This window comes from Podarcis filfolensis (genome assembly GCF_964270895.1).
Source record: "Podarcis filfolensis genome assembly, chromosome: 2".
In the NCBI taxonomy this organism is placed as follows: domain Eukaryota; kingdom Metazoa; phylum Chordata; class Lepidosauria; order Squamata; family Lacertidae; genus Podarcis; species Podarcis filfolensis.
In genome coordinates, this window is record NC_139605.1 from 65,493,731 (window position 1) to 65,514,817 (window position 21,087).

Consider the following 21,087-nt stretch of genomic DNA (forward strand, 5'->3'; position numbering starts at 1 on the left):
TGATAGCATAAATCTTTGCATGTTTTCATGGAGTCAGCAGGAAGTCCCATAGCATCCAATGGGACTTAATCACCTGTGTGTTTTGGTCAGGTTTTCAGCCTGAATGTTCAATTTCAATAACAATTTTGTTTGAATTATTTTAGCTTCATGTTGCCTTACCACACTAAGGCGGACACAGCAGATGTTTTGTATGGCAAATGCTTAGAAATGTAAGGAAGAACTGTAGAAAAATAAATAAATGTGGTAAATATTACAGCCATGTACCAGGCACGTGGCACCGTGTGAGTGTATAAGCAGTGAAGTCAGAGAGAAAGGCAATACATTAAGCACAATCTGTAACAATATACATAATCTTCTGTATATACCTGCCAAATTGAGATGACATTTTATGCATTCCATGAAGTTGTGTCTAGTCCAGAAAGTTTTAGACCTTATTCTTATGATGAAGTGGACTTTTTTTATTTTTTTACGATAAAGGCAATATTCATTTGTGGCTAGTCTATTTATGGGGTCACAGGCTGTGGGACAAAAGTCAGGAATAAGGCGAGGCCAAAATCAAAAATGGCTGGCTTCATCCCATTTCTCTCTCTTTTTGCCTTCTCCATCTTTCTTTTCACCCAGCAAAACTCCAGAGCGGGGACAGGTTGGTTGCTCTTGACAGAGGCCTGAATTCAACACTTGCAGGGAGGTTTTGTTTGTAGGCTGAGGGCCTCAGGTTGCCCATGCATGATCTAATAAATATATTGGTCTTGAAGGTACCACAAGGCTCTTGGTTGCAAGAGCAGCCAGTCCAGCATGGTGCTGTCCCAACAATGGCAATGCTGCTGCCATTTTCCTTGATGAGGTGGAACAGGGCAATGGTGAGGTTGAGTCTGCCCAGGTACACCGAGAGACCAATCCAGAACTCTCACCAGTGCACCTGGGGAGCCCCAACCCAACCATTGCCCTGCCCCCCTTCAGCTAAGTGTTGCCAATCAGGAGAATGGCTCTGCCCCATGCCTGCCCCATGCCTGCAGCCCTGCTTTCCTGCTTTAGTGTGCAGACACTATGGGAATGTAGCCTAATGTGGGATTTCTCCTTGTAGAGTGTAGAAAGCTATCAATAAGTAATACAAAACCAGAAAAGTGATAAGCAATTGCAAGATGGTGGACTTGGTCCTTATTGACTTATTTTTACCATAACTTTTGCTTGCCTGCTTTCCCCCACTTCATTTCAGTCAAACTTTTTCTCAGCTTCCATGAAAGTCACGTATTTAAGAAATTACCCCTTTGACAGGATGGTTTCCATACATTCTGCTCCAGCAGTCTCCTTGTTTGGGATCATATGTAGGTTTCTCCTTAAGCTCTGGGGCTGCCATTTGCTTTTCTATGTAGTTCCCAACAACCAGAGCCTCCCACATGTCTGCAGCCACACAAAATAAGCCTGCAACCTTATTCATGTCTTGTGTACATTCTCACTGCAGGAGGTCCAGGAGGCCCTTGTCACTGAGTCCCCTGCTGAAGTCTGGGCCCCTGGCGCATGCCCAGCCATGCTGGTTCTTGGCTCCAGCTCTGTTCAAGTCCACACTTGGCCATTGTTTCATTAAAAGCTCACCACCACTTTTACTCCTCATCATTCAGTTTGAATCTGTTTGGCTTTGTTGTTCATCCTTTGTGATTTGGAAAGCTACAGAAATGTTCTAGACAGCCAACTCATCTGACAAGTAATTGGAACTGAGCCTCCCAATACTTTGAAAAAGTTAGCCATAAATATTGGCATTTAATTCTCAATGGGAAATGGCTGTGCTGATGGCAAAAATAAATTTCGCTACTATCAAATTGCTCCCTCCCTACCCCTCCCACCTCTCTTGACCTGGTTTAACAATAAATGTGATTATGGAAAGTAATTAATATGTCTGGACCCTTTGGGGGTGGGTGCTGAGCACACCTTTTTGTTTATATCTCTTTGACAATGTCTACAATGGACCATAATTTAGACTTGCCATAGGTCAGGAAAATTCCTGACATGTCCTGGATTTTGGGTGTAAAAATGGTGTCAGGGCTAATTTTGCTGAATAGTCAAAATGTCAGGAAAAAACCTGGATGTATGGTAATTGACTATTCTACCAGCTTCCAGGGAGCTGTGTGTCTGAAATAACCCCATAGCACAAGATAGATATTCTAAACCATCCCGATTGTGGTTTGTTCTTGTTTTTTTAAAGAATTAAATTATATCAAGCGTTTAGGAGTAAATATTTCCCTTTTTCCTAGACATGAAACCTGTGATCCTATGGTCACTGGGAGGGCGTCCCAGAGGCTGTAAGATCCCCTGACATGCTCCAGTAATTTGGGACAAAGTACTTCAGCCTCAGAGCTGGTTTGGTTTATTTCTCTCCCACTTTCATTAATCAGAGGGAAGGGGTGTGGGTGTGTGTGTTTAAAATGGAACAGGAGGTCTCAGTCTCACCCAACTTCATCGCTGCTCTACCAGCATGGACCTAGCATGACACAGAGTTTTGCTGGGTGAAAAGAAAGATGGAGAAGGCAAAAAGAGAGAGAAATGGGATGAAGCCAGGTAGCTCATTCATATTTGGTTTTCTACCCGTTTTCTACCTGCTAATATAAAGCAGATATTTTCTCTCATTAGCAATAGAATTTCACCTGATGATTTCTATTGCAATTCTAGGATTCCACTGGAGCTACCTAGCCATTTATCATCTAAATCACACTTGAGCACTAAGTGAACACCTGCATTTTGATGTGATGTTTCATAGATCCCTAGGGATTCTCCAGGAAGGAAATCTTCTTAATAGGTGACCTTTGGCAATCTTTGGTTTTAAATTGTGACATGAGATCTCAGCGGAGAATATACGTTCAGATGTAGGAATCTATTAGGAAGATTAATGACTTCAGAGAAGCGATGTGGCTTATATATTACTATTACAGTTTCAGTTTTCAAACAATATATTGTAAAACTGCTGAGAACCTGGAAAAGAATGTTGCCATGAATTATTGAATCTTGTGCCCTTCTTTCATCAGTACTTAATTGCCCCTGGAATGATTCCAAGTAGTATTGAATTATTGACCATACAATTTACTGTGGTGAATTCCACTTTGTGTGAGCCTTTGAAGGTGTCATCCAAAATGCAAACATTATTTTTGACTTTATTGAGCTCTGAATCCAAATCCCAAGTTTCTATGTAATTAAAGTGTGCTGTGATAGTAAAATTCTGCTTAAAAAGGAAAATCTCAGTGAAACAAACCCAGATATATGCCTGATCCTTTAATAGCCACTTCATAACTTTGGATGATGCAGCAACAATCAAATCTGTACTTCACCCTATAAGTATGACCAATATTCATTATAGGTCAGTATATTAAGATATAGGTAAATCCTTTTAAAACATGCCATGTTGACAAGCATTTGTGTGCCTGCTTTAGAAGAAACTTTATGATTTGAAATAATGGATATGATCCAGTTGAAGTTAAGCTCAAAGTAGATGTTACTTTAATTGCTTAGTTAGTAGTTACAACATGGAATTATTATTTTTATTTTAAAGTTGGACAGGAATTGTAGTACTTGAGGTGGAGAGGTTTAACACAGCCTTCCTTAACTGCTCTCAAAAATATCCCACCGTACACCAGAAATTAACCTTAAATGAAATCTCCAATTGGTGCCAACTAAACTAATTCTACTTTCAGTCTCAGAAACCTTTCCTTGGGTTGCACCCAGCTTAGAGTAGACCCACTGAAATGAATAGACCTAAGTTAGTTATGCCCATTAATTCCAAGGGGTTTATTCTGACTATGACAAACATGTGTTTCAATAGCAGAGTTAAGCACCTAAGACTTTCTGCTTGACTCTTTTATGGATATCACTGGGAAATAAAAGTCAGATCAAGCACAAGGTAATCAATAGATGGATAGACAGACAGACAGCATTCGCCTTTTAGAAATCCACTATATTCTGCTCTTTCCCCCCAGGCTTGAAAAACCACATATCTGAAAATCATGCATCGACGGCACACCACCCTCCGGGAGAAAGGGCGGAGGCAGGCCACCCGAGGCCCAGCCTACATGTTCAATGAGAAAGGCACCAGCTTGACACCTGAGGAAGAGCGCTTCTTGGATTCAGCAGAATATGGGAACATCCCGGTGGTACGGAAAATGCTGGAGGAATCCAAAACTTTGAACTTCAACTGTGTTGATTACATGGGACAAAATGCTCTGCAGCTTGCAGTGGGCAATGAACACCTGGAAGTCACTGAACTCCTTCTGAAGAAGGAGAATCTGGCTCGCGTTGGGGATGCACTCTTGTTAGCCATCAGCAAAGGATATGTGCGTATTGTGGAAGCAATATTGAACCACCCGGCCTTTGCACAGGGACAACGTCTCACTCTCAGCCCCCTCGAGCAAGAGCTACGAGACGACGATTTTTACGCTTATGATGAAGATGGAACGCGCTTTTCCCATGACATTACTCCTATCATACTTGCTGCTCATTGCCAGGAATATGAAATTGTTCATATATTGCTGCTGAAAGGGGCACGGATAGAAAGGCCCCACGACTACTTCTGTAAGTGCAATGAATGCTTTGAGAAGCAAAGGAAAGATTCCTTCAGTCATTCGCGATCGAGGATGAATGCCTACAAAGGATTAGCAAGTGCTGCTTATTTGGCTCTTTCTAGTGAAGACCCTGTTCTTACCGCTTTAGAGCTAAGCAACGAACTGGCAAGACTAGCCAACATTGAGACAGAATTTAAGGTAATACAAGATGAAAATCTTTTCTCCCCCTCCAAAACACACACACACACACATGTAATGATATCATAGAGTTTACAAAGAAAATGTAGGACCGAACTAAACTACCGTATTTTTCCATGTATAAGACTAGGTTCCCCCCCCCCCAAAAAATAATGTCCAAAATTTGGGGGTGTCTTATACATGGATAGATCTTCCCCTATTTTCTTAAATTGGAGTCCCCAAAATTAAGGGACATCTCATACATGGGGGCGTCTTATAGACGGCAAAATACTGTATATGTTAAATGTATGTGTTTAAAATGTCTGCATTTTGTTTTTCAAATTGCAGCCATGATGTTGGGGGTGGATTTGAATCAGAACCATGGTGGGCAAGGGAGGGAAATGATCTGTTCCTCATGTGCTGAGATCCCAGTGAAAATCCCTCCCCAAACAGCTCTTCATCCTTAGAAGAGAGCTGCTATTAATATCGAAGTAGCAAATTCAGAGGGGTGTAGGATGGCAACCATGGAGGGAAAGGGTTAAAATTATTTTCATACACACATGCACACACACACACACTATGGTTGCATCTCTGCTTGGGCCCTTGCAGCTTCTATTTGATAAACAAAAAACGCGACACCATAAATGCATACACACATTTAAGATATCTCCTGGTCTGACCATTTGAGAAAGCACATGTATCAGGGATTGGCAGGACTCCAAGGAATGTGTGGCAGAAGCAGCGGGGTCAGAGGCTGGTCCAGGAGAAGCGGGTAGTGATTTGTGCAGTTTTGTGCCTCTTGAAAGGCAGCAGCCAGGGCTGGAGGAAGGGGAAGAGTCTGAGCAGTCAGGGAAAGAAGAGGAGGTGCAGGACACAAGGCTGGGGCTGGAGGACAGGGAAGAGTTGTAGCAGCTGGAGACAAGGGAAGAAGGGCAGGATGCACCAGAAGTGGATGAAGGGATGGGGCCTGAGAGGGGGGTGGTGTGGAATCCCATCCATCCCTTTCCCTGCTGTCCCCCAGGACCAGGAGGGGCTTAAAGAGGAAGGTCCAGCAGCAACTTCCATGCTGGTTGCTTGCGTGCATCCCATCAGATGAAGGTACTTAAGCTTGGACAGAGGCATGGTCAAGCTGTTGCCCCAGAAGTCCAGCCTAGAGCACAAGCCTGGTGAGGGGATGCCATCTATTTAGTTGTCAGAAGTGTGTGTGTTCCATGCATCTTAAGAGTTACCGTATATGTGCGCTTTGTCAATAATGAATTAAGCTACCATCTATTTGTCCTGCTTGGGCTCAGCGTGCTCAGGATAACATTCTAGAAGTTGCTATAAAGAAATCTTATTTCAGCCTAGATTGATGGTTTTAGATGTATGGATGAAAGAAACATGAATCAATTTGATTTGGGTCACTCATGTAACAATGATCACCAGAATGTGGAAACGAGAACCCTTCTTGGTTCTGCTTGGCAGGTTGTTAGAATCTGTGGATGTTTCCATTCCATGCCAGCTTTGCCTACACTTAAAATCATGGCTCTGTTCCATCCTATAATTTTGGCCAGGGACCAATGGATGAGGCCTATGCATTTCAAAATGTAAATGGAACAAACATCTCCCCCATCCCTATTAGAACCCAACGTATTTTCACATTTGAGCCAAATCCTGAAAAGCTAGTTTCAAACATAGTATCTCAAATCTTACTGGAAAAGTCATTGACGTTATTCATGCTTCTGTTAAGAAGGGTAGAGTTCTAGCTATGGTTTCTTGGAGGGTGCTTGAAATGGTCACAGTCTGATGCTTAATCCCCATCGATCTATTAACCTGTTCCCAAATGTCTGTCTTTGGGAATGTAGTCGTTTCAGTTTCAGAAGTACCATGATGCCATACCTTCCAAGCTCTCTATCAGTTTTGCTTTTGGGTTCCTGAGAGACTGTGCACACTCCTGCCCTTCCATTCAATGGGTACATTGGCTCTGGTGATACCTGGAGTCAGGTACCATCAATAGGTTGCCCTCTGTAGGTATCAGAAATCCTACAGTCATGGTGCGTACTACTTAGTTCCTTCACCCTCTTTTCCCTGCCACTGAAATTCACCTGCCGCCTTTAAACAAACAAACAAAAAAACCCTGATATGGTTCCTCTGCACATTAAGTCTTTGCAGAAGTGTTTGGGGCCGGGAGAACAGCTCTGAAAAAGAAAAGAAAAAGCCCTTTCTTTTTTGAATGTGTCAAGATGTCAGCACAACTGATGGATTGGTTCCAACCTCTGTGACTTCAGTACCTGGGAGTTTGGAAGGAAGGGGGATAAGACAGAAAATGGTCCTGACCACTGCTAGAGGCAAGAATCAATATGACAGCTGTACTGCCTTCATTTTGAAAAGGAAACCACCAAGTATCTAGAATTGTTAATTGAAGTAGGAATAGCATTTGCTTTGAATGCACCCATATTTCTGTTAGCACGCCTCTGGCTGCCAGAGGTGTTTTAAAGATTAAGAATCAATCCAGATAAGAAATGAGTTTCAGAAAGTGTGTAATCATCAGAAACAGGGGTCTGAATTGCAAGGAATTCTGCAGTTATATGTGGTGGACATGTTGACTGCTTGCAGGGAAAATAACAGTAAAATATATTATGCAATAGACATTCACCTCAAATTAGATATTGATTACCCAGCCATGTTTCTTCTAATGAGCATAGGTGTTAATCCCATCAATACTTAATTGAGAAATCAGTATTTCTGTGTAGGATTTTCAGCTAGAACTATTTCCATGAATACTATTGCTGTTTATTTATTTATAATTTTATATATTATTAATAAGATTGTAATAATCATATTATTAACCATTACTATATTTATTATTAATACTTTATTTGTTTAGTAAGATATTACTCACTGCCAAAATACACTTCTAAACATTTTTTAAAAACACCAACTGCGCAAAACTATTGAAATACATAATTAAAATACACCATAAAACCAAAATGAAAGAAGTAGACAGAGAGAAGCCATGTATGCAAATATAATGGAAAGTTTTTGAAAGACTGATTCTCTAAGCAAGAAGACTTCGAGAAATAGTCGCTTTATTGATTCTTTTCTAACTAGTTGTCAACCTAAGATATACGGAATAATGATTCATTTTGCCTCTGCTTATGGATTTGGGCCAGGGTTCATCTTGAGTGAGTTGACGGTCAATGTTCTGACCAATAAACACTACCAGGGATGGCATTTTTTAAATAAAAAAATTCCCATGTATCACCTTCTTAAACATCCTTAGAGACCAGCCAGCAACAAACTTTGAGTTCTCTTGCTCTAACATATTACAGATCAGCCTTTCAGCAATTGATGGGTGCCTTACAACAATATGATTGTAAGGACATAACATCACCCCTGAATGGAGCCATAGCAGGGAAAGATAAACCTGCCTGCAGAATATTCAATATCAAATTTGTTTTAAAATCCCACATCTGATAATCTAAAAGACAGATTTCAGATGCATGTAGATATTCACCAATTCACATGAGCACACCCAAAACAGATATCTCCTTGCTTTGTGAATTTTCAGACCAGCCAGGACAGTTGTCTCGTCTTTTTCCACTGCTGCAGTAACTGGCTAGTATAGCTGAAAGGCCTGAGGATCAGGTCCCTCAGTTTATCTATGGACTTGGGATCCAATGGACCCAAAGTTTTCAGGGCATCTAGGATGGCCATGTATCCCAATTTACAGAGGGAAGTTTTCTAATTCAAAGGGCTATAGTTATTTTAAAAAGATTCAGACAGATTTTAATGGTTATTTAAAAAAAACCCATTAAAAAGGGTAATGGTTATTTTAAAGCATCAGACAGAATTGTCTTAATTTCTGTAAGTGAATTCTTCTTGAAGTTCTGATCAAACTCACAGTGAGACTGATTTAAGATCAAATAAACAATTTTAGAATGATGTGGTGCACTTCCAATTACAAGTTCAGAAAGTCAAGTAAACATGTTCTCATAGACACCAAGGTTATAGTCCATGAAATGCAGTTCCTCCTACACATATCCCACTGAAATGAATTAAGTTTTGATTTAAGAGGGGTTGAACCCTAAACATAACATTTAGAAATATATAATTACTTTGACCTGTGTGTCACAATATCATTCGGCAGGTGCATTTCAGAGCAGCTGACTGCCATGTAGCAAATTAAAATTATACAGCAACTTGGTAAAAAATGCAGGCATTTGTTCTCTGATTCAGCTTAGAAATGCCTTGTTCTATTTAATTTAAGAGCAGCAAATTCTCATCTTTAACCAGAAAAGACATATTCCATTCTCAGGTACAAGCCTCCTTGTCTCAATAATCAACAGAGTTCCTGAATATGTTTCTTTCATGAGTAAGTTGATTACATATTCTGTAAGAGCCTGGAAATTTGTCACTGAGGAGTAAGAGACACAATTTGACCCAATGCAAGTGGTATAAATTGTCACCTTCATGTGAAAGAATATGCAGATTTCCTTCACTCCCCTCCAACAGGTAACACCTGCAAGCAAGCAGGCAGCTCATTTCATAAATAAGGAACTGAAATAAACAAGAGCATTAAGTATAAAATGGCTGGATGCTCATTGATCATCTCTTCAGGTGACCATATTTTTAGCAAGCATTCTGACGGCAATGCCCTTGTAAATAATGTCATACAAAATGTCAAACCTTAGTGCTTCTAAATGAAAACCCAGAAATAAACTACACAATGCCGAACAGAAATTGAATCATGCATTCTTCTTATTTCTGAGCGGCAATATGCCTCTCCTTGTTTGTTACCTACCTAAATCTATTATCGTGCTGAGTACAGGGCCTTCCCCTTACGCAAGCGGCATTCGGTTTCAAGATCACTTTGAGTCCTTGTGATAAAGAAAGCAACATCCATAGCATTCCATTTAGTAATCTAAATTCAATTACAGAATTGCACAGAGGAACAGGATGCGGTTTCACCAGTCAGAAATGTTATTATAAGATTTCAAGTCACACTCATTAGTATGTGCTACTCCTCCAAACCCATGCCAGCAGAGTGGAGTCCACACTGTTTATAAATGCCACCATCAGGAATGTATGCTAGCATAACCTCATAAGCAGCTCTTGATCTTAATTAAATTTAGGATGCAATCCTAACTTTACTTCCCTGGGAGTAAGATACACTGAATACTGAGTAGCTGAGTTTAGGATTGTGCTGTTAGTTGAACCTCAAGTGGCTTTCGCCTTCTGAAGTCTCCAACCTCCTTTTTCTATCGTGGCTGTTAACACATGGTCCAAAATTCTTTACAATGCAGTTTTAGTGTTCATAAAGTGAGCTAAACCCTTATGTCAGGCAATGTGTGACAGTAATAGTCTCAGCAAGGCAGGGTCAGAGGAATAGTGAGCAGAAACAGGCATGCAGGATAAATAAGCATTGAATGCCAGCCACATTTACGTTGATTTATTTTTTAATAGAATTTCTCTCGCACTCTTCACCATAAGGACTCAAGTTACAACAATAAAACATACAACTATGTAGATGAAGAGCAATAGCAGAACAAGGGGTTTACACAGAAGCAGAACATAGTTCGCCTTGATCACGTGACCTCCTTAGATGCTGCCCATGTGGATTGGCTGGCTGGCTTCCATGTGGTGGTCTGCAAAGTAAGGTCCTACAGCCTGACACCCAAGGCTTTTAATTGAACTCCCACTGTGCTTAACAGGTTATGTGGTGTACCTTCATCATCCATTGCATGCAAGGGCCTGAAGTCTAGTGATATCTGTGGGATTTGGGCAGATGAACTATGAGGCAGATTGCAATCCTTTGTGTTTCCAAAGTTTTTAGACTGCAGAATGGCTTCACTGACTTTAACAAGATTACTTGAGAGCAAATGATTTTATGATTGGAACCAAACTCCCTGGTGGCTGGAAATATTGGTTTGAGGAAAAATAGACTATGGGTAAATCGTAGGCTTCCTGGAGGTATTTAATTATGTACTGTGTATTGCTTCCAAGAGAGCTTCCACAAGCTGACAATAAAAAACACCCCCAAAAACCTGAAGTTGTCTCAGCAGGCCAGATAATTAAATGGGGATATACAGAGAATTCAATAAATATTATGTCCAGGTAATTTATAAGAACCATTCAGCGAAACAGTTTTGTAATATAAAGGCAAACTAAGGTAGCTCATTATGACAACCAAGGAGATACAGGGAGCAATTCAACTTAGCACTATGGCAAAACTTCTGTCAGCACAAGCAATTCAGCTTGTCAGGTGGAAGACCCCTTTCTCCTTTCCCTGTGTGTTCTGTTTTGGAGGTTGGTTGGAGTTATTTGCGGGGAAGAGAGAGGGGAAAGCCTTGTTGCACGCCCGTCTATTGATTCTTAAAATTTCTTTCTTCTGCCTACTATAGAAATGCATCACATTTTAAACTCTGTGAAACTTGTTACGCTGCCCTTTGCCACCACCTAATATATTGTGGTCAGATGGCCATTTTAGCCAGCGCTTCTCAACCTTGGGTCCACAGGTATTGTTGTACTACAAATCCCATCATCCCTGACCCATCCCCCTGACCCAGCTAAGGCTGGGGGTGATGGAGGTTGTAGTCTGACAACATCTGAGGACCCAAGGTGGAAGAACATCATTCTTGGAAGAGTTGTTGGGCTGCAAGCTGGTATGGAAAAGCCGTCTGCTGCTGTAAGCACAAATGGGGCAGGCTTTCAATTCTTTTCTTTACAATTAAAAATAAAATAAATATTAGGAAGCTCTGTGAAGCGAAGAAAGGATGTATTCGTAAAAGGCTTTGTGCCACACGCAGAGCGGAACCACAGAATGTCAATGAGTTGAGCTCTACTTATTAAACCTTTGCATTGCTTGTGGTTGGGGGGGGGATTTTACTTTTCTTTTTATTGCTCCTCATTGATTACTCTGCATTCTTTTTCCTAGAACATCCTCTGAGCAGAGTTCAGCCCAGATAGCAAATATACCTTACATGTTCTGGTTCTAGATTGCCTTGCCCCACCATTCTGGCACCACTGTCTTCTAGTCTAGTTTTCTACCTGTTCATCTTTTGGCATCTGAGTGAACAGCCTCTTTCAACTGGCCTCACCATTTCTCTCCAAAGTTGTGCCTCCCCCCCAAGACCCCACCTCCACACCTTACGATGCAGTAAAGGTAAAGGTAAAGGGACCCCTGACCATTAGGTCCAGTCACGGCCGACTCTGGGGTTGTGGCGCTCATCTCGCTTTTTTGGCCAAGGGAGCCAGCGTACAACTTCCGGGTCATGTGGCCAGCATGACTAAGCCACTTCTGGCGAACCAAAGCAGTGCACAGAAACGCCGTTTACCTTCCTGCCGGAGCGGTACCTGTTTATCTACTTGCACTTTGACGTGCTTTTGAACAGCTAGGTGGGCAGGAGCTGGGACCGAGAAACGGGAGCTCACCCCGTCACGGGGATTTGAACCGCCGACCTTCTGATCGGCAAGCCCTAGGCTCTGTGAATTAACCCACAGCGCCACCTGTAGTATCTGGGTACAAATCTTGCAAATGTTGCAATATTACCTCTTTCTCTCCAATTTTGCCAGTTATTGACAACTTTTTTATTATTCTGGCAGGCTTTTTGCTATACACAGTAAATACTGGTTTTTATGTTTCAGCTATTGAACCTGCCTCTTAAGTAGGTTGATTTATATTTCTTTTTATTAAACTGCACTTTTTAAACATTGGAAGTTGGTCTTAGTGGTGGTGGTTTTGCACCAGAAGAATGGGAATAAAAAATATTTTACATTTTTAAAAATGGATATTCTAACTTTCCCCTCAATTCTGAGTCACTAACCAGCTTGCAACAGCTATGAAAGGTACACCTAGTCCAAGTGCATATATTTATTATTTATTTTCTATTTTTCTGTTGCCCATATTTGAACTGAATATACTTTTGTGGTATAAGTGCAACTATCATAGCCTGGGTTGAATCCAATATCTTTCCATCTCATTTTGAGACAAAGGTCCCTCCCGTTTGTTTTAAGATGGTGTGAGGAACCTCTGTTGCTGGACCTCAGGGATCATTAAAATTGTAGTCCAACATCTGGAGTACTACAGATGCTCTTGTGCCTGTATAATATGAAATACAGCTGTCCTTAGTAGGGTTGCCATAAAGTCAAATTGGATATTTTTGAGCTATTTCTGAGGTAAATTGGCAAAAATGACACTCCCAACCCTATATACAGTATATGTACCTATTTATCTACTTGCACTGGTGTGCTTTTGAACTGCTAGGTTGGCAGAAGCTAGGACAGAGCAATGGGAGCTCACCACTGTCGAGCGGATTTGAACCGCGACCTTCCGATCAGCAAGTCCAAGAGGCTCAGTGGTTTAGACCACAGCACCACCTGCTGTGGTGGGAAGGTAATTGGCGTTTCTGTGCACTCTACCACTCGTCATGGTGTCCTGTTGTGCCAGAAGCAGTTTAGTCATACTGGCCACATGACCCAGAAAGTTGTCTGTGGACAAGCAGCGGCTCCCTCAACCTGAAAAGCAAGATGAGCGCCGCAACCCCATAGTCACCTTTGACTGGACTTAACCATCCAGGGGTAATTTACCTTTTACCTTACAGTATATGTAAGTGTCATAGAATTCAGCATGCTTATTGCTGATTACCAGTTTGTTTCCAGGCCCAATACAAGAAGTGCTCATGTTAGTATTTAAAGCCCTAACAACTAACACCCCAAATATCTGAAAGACTGCCTTCTCTTACAGAGCCATCATGGGACCTCTAGGTGAATGAAAAGAAATCTAATCAATAATAATAATCTTCATAAACTCTGCTTTTCCATTGTGGGAGGCTGCATTATACCAAAGACTGTCACTGTACCCTACTCCATTGTAAGGAACAACCTCCCTAAGGCCCCATTAAGTTCCTGAGTCCTCAGCCACCTGTTTTCTTCTCCCACAATGTCTTCAGAAGCTTCTGCCTCCCACTCTTCTGTCTTATGGAATGGATATTGATTTGCAAATGTGAACACCCCTGAGGTATGACTTTCCCCAGAAAAACTAGGCAGACCAGATTTTTTACATGCATATGATTTCCACCCACTATGGGGAAAAATATGTGCCTAATTATTGATTCTCCATGACACACTGAAAGAGAGGTGAATAATTTGCAGGAAAATGAATCTTGCATATAAATTTAAAGAATGTGGATTTGATTGAAGCTGAGATACTTTCACATATCATTCAGCAAATATGCTATTTAATACTGTACAAAAACGTTTCCTGCAGTAATTGATTTCCAACATGCTTCCGTGTGCTGTTTTACTCACTGGTCAAATGCTGTCTAGGAAGCAAACACTCTGTCAATGTATATAAATTAGCTGTGTCTTAATTATTACAGTCCTCAGCAATATAGGGATATGTGCAAAATTCAAGGGCAAGCATTATTCTGCATTATGGCAAAATCCATTCTCTGAAAATGTGATATTTCTGTACTTGGACCAAACCAGGAAGGCAGGAAGAGAAGTGGAGAAGAAGCAGACTCAAAATTCCAGGCTGTCATACCACGCTAAATGCTTTCTGATATGGAAAGTTCAGATTTTGTCAGAGAAATGGTATAATTGTAGGAGAAGGGGAGAAATTGTCAGGCTGGACCTTTCTGTCTATCTGGACCTATAACACCTACCCTAGCAGGCAACAGCCCTTAGGATTTCAGGCTGAGGTATTTTTCAGCAATCTGAGAGCCTTTTTGTGTGAATCTGGGATATTATGTATGTAGAGAATGTGCTCTACCACTAATCTATGATAATGGATTTCCTTTTCATTCATTATAAGGTTTGGCTCAGATTAGTTATTAAGGTGAGAATAGGACTGTAAATCTCGGCTCGTTCATATAGTTAATTCAACCCCTGTCTTGACATTTCTCATCATTGCATATCCATACCTTGTGCTTTCTGTCTTAGAGTAATATCTGTTGAATTTCCAGTTCAAGTAAAGAGCAGAATGCTCATTCTAACCCACCATGCATGCTTGATAGCAACCTTTAGAGCATAGGTGGGGATCCTGTAGCTCTTTGGATGTTGGTAGACTACAACTCCCATTATCCTTGAATCCACTGTCCATGGTGAGTGGAGCTGATGGGAGCTGGAGTCTGGAAGGCTGCAAGTTCCCCTGTTTTAGAGATTGCTTCCACTTGGGTCCTGCCACCTTTGACCAAGGTAACATTTCACTAGAATGAATGGAACCTAAAGCTGGCAAAAATACATTTTTGAAAATGATGATTGAAGGGGTAAAGGAAGCTTTCCCTGAAGCCTCCCCAAATGATTCACAAGTGGAGCCAAACACCTGGTGCAGCACATAAGAAAAAAATAGATTTATTTATGCCTCTAAAGTTATGTCTTTTCCTAATCATATGAGAAAGTTGTCATTTTCTCCTGAACTTATTCATCCCCACGTGTACAGTTTACTGAGCCCATAAGCAAACTACACAATCTTCCAGACTCCTGATCTAATGCTAATGTATAACATATACTCTTTCCTTCTATAAGGTAAAGGGTTAAAAGAAGGAACTGAACATGTGAAGGTCAAAAATTGTTACAAGGGAAAGCTCTGAAACATAGAGAGGGAATGTGGGGTGGAGGACATGTTTATAGAAGACTTCTTTATGCATTCTAACTAATGGTAACAAAAATAAGGAACACTTTTCAATGAGCCTTTGTGCAATTTTACTTCAATCCCACCTGGCCATGGGAGGCATGTTAAAGTGATTTTTCCTGCCAATATATACCAGATGTTTTATCAGTGCACAGTTTAATAATCTAATTTTGTCAGTATGAGTTCCTTGGTTGAGGGATGTTCGTTTTTAAGTGCGACAGATACTTACTGGAACAGTTCATTTTACCACTGAGGCTCAAGCACTTTTGCTGTACGAAACCTTGTTACAAAACTGTTCAATGCATTCAGACTTTTTATATTGGTTGTGGCGTGGGGGTGGGGCAGAGTACACCACAAACTTTCTGCAAAAGTCTTGTACTGAAAAAGATCAGTAGCACATAACTGAAAATGTTCATTAAAGCCATGGTAGCATAGTTCTTAAAATCAATGTAGTCTACGGGTTAAGAATCTCTGCCATACCTGGGAGACCCAGATTAAAATCCTCTCTCTGCAATGAAGCTCACTGGTTGGTTTGGGATTCAATCATTATCTCTTGGCTTATTGTACTTCACAGGCTTGTTGTGAGGATAAAATGGGAAGGTCAATTGTGTGTGCTGCCTTGGGCTATGTAGAGATAAGGCAAGATATAAATGTAACCATTAAATGAAATATAGGATTTATGAATACAAAATGTTGAAGTAAAAATATGTAAAGATGAATGTCCATACCAGTTAGTAGGGGGTGAAATGGGGTGGCATTTCTGTAGCTGCATTCATTTCATTTTCTAACACAGAGACACCTCATAGTGGTTGTACCTTATGGAAGTGCTGAGATAGAACATATTACAAATTGTCAGCTTACAGAAAATCCCAAAGCAATTCACTGTTATTTAAAAGCAGAAACAAAATGGGTAGACTTATAGCTGCTACCAACTTCATAAAAGCAGGTGAGGCTGTGCATTGCCGAAGATTGGAGGGGGTCTGAAATACAGAATGGTTGAAGAAAATCTGGGAAATTGTATTACAGTACTGACAAAACATGAATAGAATTTAAGAGCCACACACAACATGCAATATAATAACTCATATTGGAAAGCAGTTATTTGTTTTGAATTCAGGAAAATATTCAGCTTTGTTTATTTCTATGCTTTAAAAACCAGCCCCTTTTTATAGGATACAATGGCAAGCTACCGGTATGTGTTGGGCATTACTTGTTTAGCAAGCCACTCTTATTTTAGGATCTTTACTTCATAAACAGATGAGCACATTTGTAGACCTTTGTCAATAAAAGACCATCTTGACTTTGATTCTGTTTGAATTACTTACTTGGTTTCTAAAACTTTGTACTCCTCCTCAGCCACAAAGCTCACAACGATGACCTTGGCAGATCACCGTAACCTTGTAGGGTTGTGAGGAAGATAAACTGGAGTCCCCCACTTTGAGGTCCTTGGTTGAAAGGTGGGATAAGAATGTGAGATAGGTGCAAAAAAATGTCATGGGAAATGTAGAAGCCATGAGAATTATATTTCCCATACTTTATGGCAGGCATCCCCAAACTCGGCCCTCCAGATGTTTTGGGACTACAATTCCCATCATCCCTGACTACTGGTCCTATTAGCTAGGGATGATGGGAGCTGTAGTCCCAAAAATATCTGGAGGGCCGAGTTTTGGGATGCCTGCATTATGGCATCTTCTGCTGCAAGCATGCCCAGCAGTGTCCTTGACACCAGGAACCATGGGCTACGTCTTGCCATGCTTGCTGATATCCCTCATCGGCAAATTTCTTTGGCTTTCAGCAGTAGGGTTTCCTGAGAATCTATTTAACATGCTGTTACAATCTTAGAGAGTGCTCCAGGGTAGGAGTGGGGCACATTTCCTGGTGAGGCTTGCTGTAGTCCTGGGGTGGGTCAGGAGTCTCTTTTAGCCCAGTGAATCTTGCTGGGACAGAATGCAGTTTGCTAAAGAGAAGGATAATTTGTGGATTCTCCCCCATCCTGTGCTTTGAAAGTGTGGCTGGGTCCAACCTGAGAGCAATGCATGAAATAAACAAGATTTCATGTGCTCGATATATTGGACATGCTGTACTGAAAGCAGTTATTAAAATCTCACCCAACTACCATGGTCAGAGATAGAGAAGGGAGAGAGAGACAGGGGGAGGGAGAGATTTCTGAAATGCATTTTACCAAATTTTGCAAATCAATAACTTTCTCTTAATGTAGATTCTTTTTTCCAGATTAAAAAAGAAAAATAATTGTTTGCCTCTCAGCAGACATTGCCTTGCAAATAAATGTCATGTAGCTGGAGGGTGATTCAGGAAAAGAAACTGCTCTGTTTTAGCAGACATTTTTATGTGAGAAATATTGTGCCTTTTATTTCCTGGAGAGTTGAGTATTGGCACAAATAGCTTGGCTGGGCGCAGCAATTGATTGCTGGCTGCTCTCTGTGTTAACTCTTCCCCCTGTGCACTTGGGTGGCTGGTGGTTTTCCATCTGCTTTCCAATTTGCTTTACTGCTCCCACCAAGATAGAAGAACATCCTTGCCACACTTAGGCTTGAATAAGGCTTCATTCAGTGAATGGTATCTTAATGCTGAGGCATAATGGGCACCAATTTCACTCACTACAGAGCCTAGCAACCACAGGTAATAGCTTGGGATGAAACGTTTTCCTGAGAGTTTTGAGGTACTTTGCAATGGTGGGTTATCTAGCAGAGAGATGTATCAATTGAATGCAGGACTCGTGAAGTAAAGGTCTTCTTTGACTTTGATCCTACTGTCACTCTTGAGCTAATTCAGACTGAAATCCTATACTCAGTTACCCAGGAGTAAATCCCATTGAACTTTGTGGAGTGTGCATATAGGATTCTACTGTCAGGCAGTTAAAGGGGGTTTGCATAAAGTAGGAGTAGCTCACCCATGACACTCCAGAAGTTGTTAGCCTCTCTTTAGCCCCAGCTGGTATGGCCAATAGTCAGGAATGAAGTGAGGTATAGTCCACCAGCATCAGGAGAGCCAAAGTTTAGGCACCTTGACATAAGGTTTATACTGTTTGGGGAAGAACACTTGAGGCAAGGGAGCTGGTGGTTCACATAAGCACCTACAGCACATGATTTGTCATAACTTGATTGATGAATATTTGATAGATCAGCTATCTATCAAGAATGCTTGATAGTGTTTGAGACAATGTGAAATGATGGTGAGGTTCTTTTGTGGCATTTGATCTGTATGTCTTTGTTTAGTAGGCAGGCAGTGGACTGCCCAGTGAGAAGCCAATGGTGGTGGGAGTCTCCTCAAGGGCGAAACACCACAAGGTTTTAGCCTTGGGTGTCTCCCCTTCTGGGATGCCATTGAAGCCAAGGACAGCACCAACATGACTGTGGTCAGTTGTGGAAGGGCCCTGAGTGAGAGGCAGGGTAGTGAAGTTATTCCAGGGTAAGAGGCTGGGACAGAGAAGGAAAGTTCCCAGGTGAGAGCTGGGTGAATCTATCCTTTTCTGCGAGGGGTAGGAATTAAGAGCTTCATAACTGTGTTCTTTTGCACTGCTTTTGTACTTTAGATATCCTGCTGCTGATTTTCCAGTCCTTACTTTTAAGCTGTGACCATTAGATATATATTATAATTGTACCTGAGATGATTAGGTAATAACTCATGTTATGAGAATCTGCATTTTATCAAGTATTTATTATTAGAATTGTGTTTCTATAACTGGTTTATTTTTGTATTTATTTTTGTATTGCATAGATATGGTGTTGTATATTGGCATTTTTTTGTTATGTTCTATGTTGCCAGCTGCCCTGTGGTCTTTTACTAAAGGGTGCTTTATAAATTTAATTAATTAATAATAGTACTAATAAGCATTATTTCAGCCCACTGGGTTTCACACTTATGAGATACCTATGTTCTGTGGGTTCCTGACTCTCAGTTTCCATTCATGTCCCTGTGATTGGGTTGATTAGGGTACTTTTCATAGCAAGATGCTTGTGGACCATATTTTGAGACTTGCCATTTTTGTTGGGAGGAAATAGCTTGAAAGGTACACTTTACTCATAAGGCTGCAGTGGATTGTCTTTTTTTCTCCTTCTCATCTGACTTATGTAGTCTCCATGCTAATAGTCAAATTCTTTTCCATGGCTGGGGTCTGTGTGATGGACAATGATGATGGTTTAGGCATCATTATTATATTACCTGTTGTGAAATGGTGGTTGCCAAAAATTCTTGATTTACTACATCATCTGGAGTAGTAAATTTCATCTGATGCCTTCATTATACACCTTTAGGTGCCAGGCAAAAGTGTTCCTCTTTAAGCAGGCCTTTTACTAATTGACATTTGATGCCCTTTTAAATGTGTTGTGGAAGGGGGTTGTATTGAGTTGTCTTTGTTCTTATTTTTATTATGTATCTTGTGTTTTTTATATTGTAATTTTGTATTGGGAACCACCCTGAGATCTATTGGTATAGGGTGGTTTACAAATTCTCATCATCATATTCTAACACCTGTATTCCAGAATCTTCACTATCTAGCCATTGATTGGTGGCCATTGTTTATGGACCTATAGAATCCTAATTGACTTTGGCTGGAGACCGCAATATCTGTTATGACACATTCAATTGTACACAATTAGAAATACTAGTTTTGTGTCAGGTAGTGGCATTCTCCTGGCTATTCTAGTCTGCACCAACAGAAGTATAGTACCCTGATCAAGGGAAGTTATACTCCACTCTATTCTGCTTTGGTCAGACCACACCTGAAGTATTGTGTCCAGTTCTGGACACCATTATTTAAGAATGATATTATTATTATTATTATTATTATTATTATTATTATTATTATTTATTTGTATCCCGTCCATCTGGCTGGGTTTCCCCAGCCACTCTGGGCGGCTTCCAACAAAAACAAAAAATACACTAAAATGTCACACATTAAAAACTTCCCTGAACATTAAGAAGCTAGAATGTGTGCTGAGGGCGGTGACTGAGATAATCAAGAGTCTGGAAACTAGGCCTTATGAGAAACAGTTGAGGGAAATGGTTATCTTTACACTGGTAAAGAGGAGACTGACAGGAGAGATAGATAGATTGATTTATTGCGGCCATTGGCCCATATCAGAAACAATACATCAAAATTTATCCATAAACAATACAATTTAAACAGTTCCAAAATTAAAACACCCATATAAAACCAATTTTACTTCAGTTAAGTAAACACTATACACAATAAGCTCCCTCTATGTAAACTGCAATTCAAATCCATCAGATTTTGGGGGGTATGCGTCTTAGTTCTGGCACTTATTGATGGTACTTAAGTTTAGCTAAGCTGTCAGAGTCATACAGAGATCCATTTCTCCTCTTTTGAAATAAAACATTAATCAGGTATCTAGCGACTGCAAGGGATCTACTTGTATCTTCGTCGTTTAATAAGTATATTATTTGGGCTTCCTGAGGTCTATCAGCTATTCTCGATAAATATGGGGCCAGAAACTTGGACCGTGAAGCCGAATGTAATGGACAACAGAAGATTATATGGTATAACGATTCTATAGATCCACTTTTACAGTCACAGAGGAGTGAGATCTGTCCTTTGGAGAGTCTGTTACCCAACACGTTTGATGGGAAAACATTGAATCTAGCCTTTATAAAGGCATACCTGTGCGTCACCACAGATAAGGTAGTTAAATAAGATGGAAGTTTCGTAGGTGGTGTTAAGCCAAGGTTTATCGGCGAACAGGTGCCACCACCTGTCGCAATATTAAATTGTAA

General features: G+C 40.7%; 1 protein-coding gene across 1 annotated transcript in view; it reads left to right on the forward strand.

Moving 5' to 3' along the window:
* The window catches only part of TRPC7 (transient receptor potential cation channel subfamily C member 7), a 110,523-nt gene that overhangs the window by 4,787 nt on the left and 84,649 nt on the right, over window positions 1-21,087 (forward strand). Inside the window, exon 2 of the mRNA XM_083600065.1 lies at window positions 3,963-4,742. Coding sequence (XP_083456191.1) covers window positions 3,990-4,742 — 753 coding nt within the window. The 5' untranslated portion in view covers window positions 3,963-3,989. The remainder of the gene's footprint in view (window positions 1-3,962; window positions 4,743-21,087) is intronic.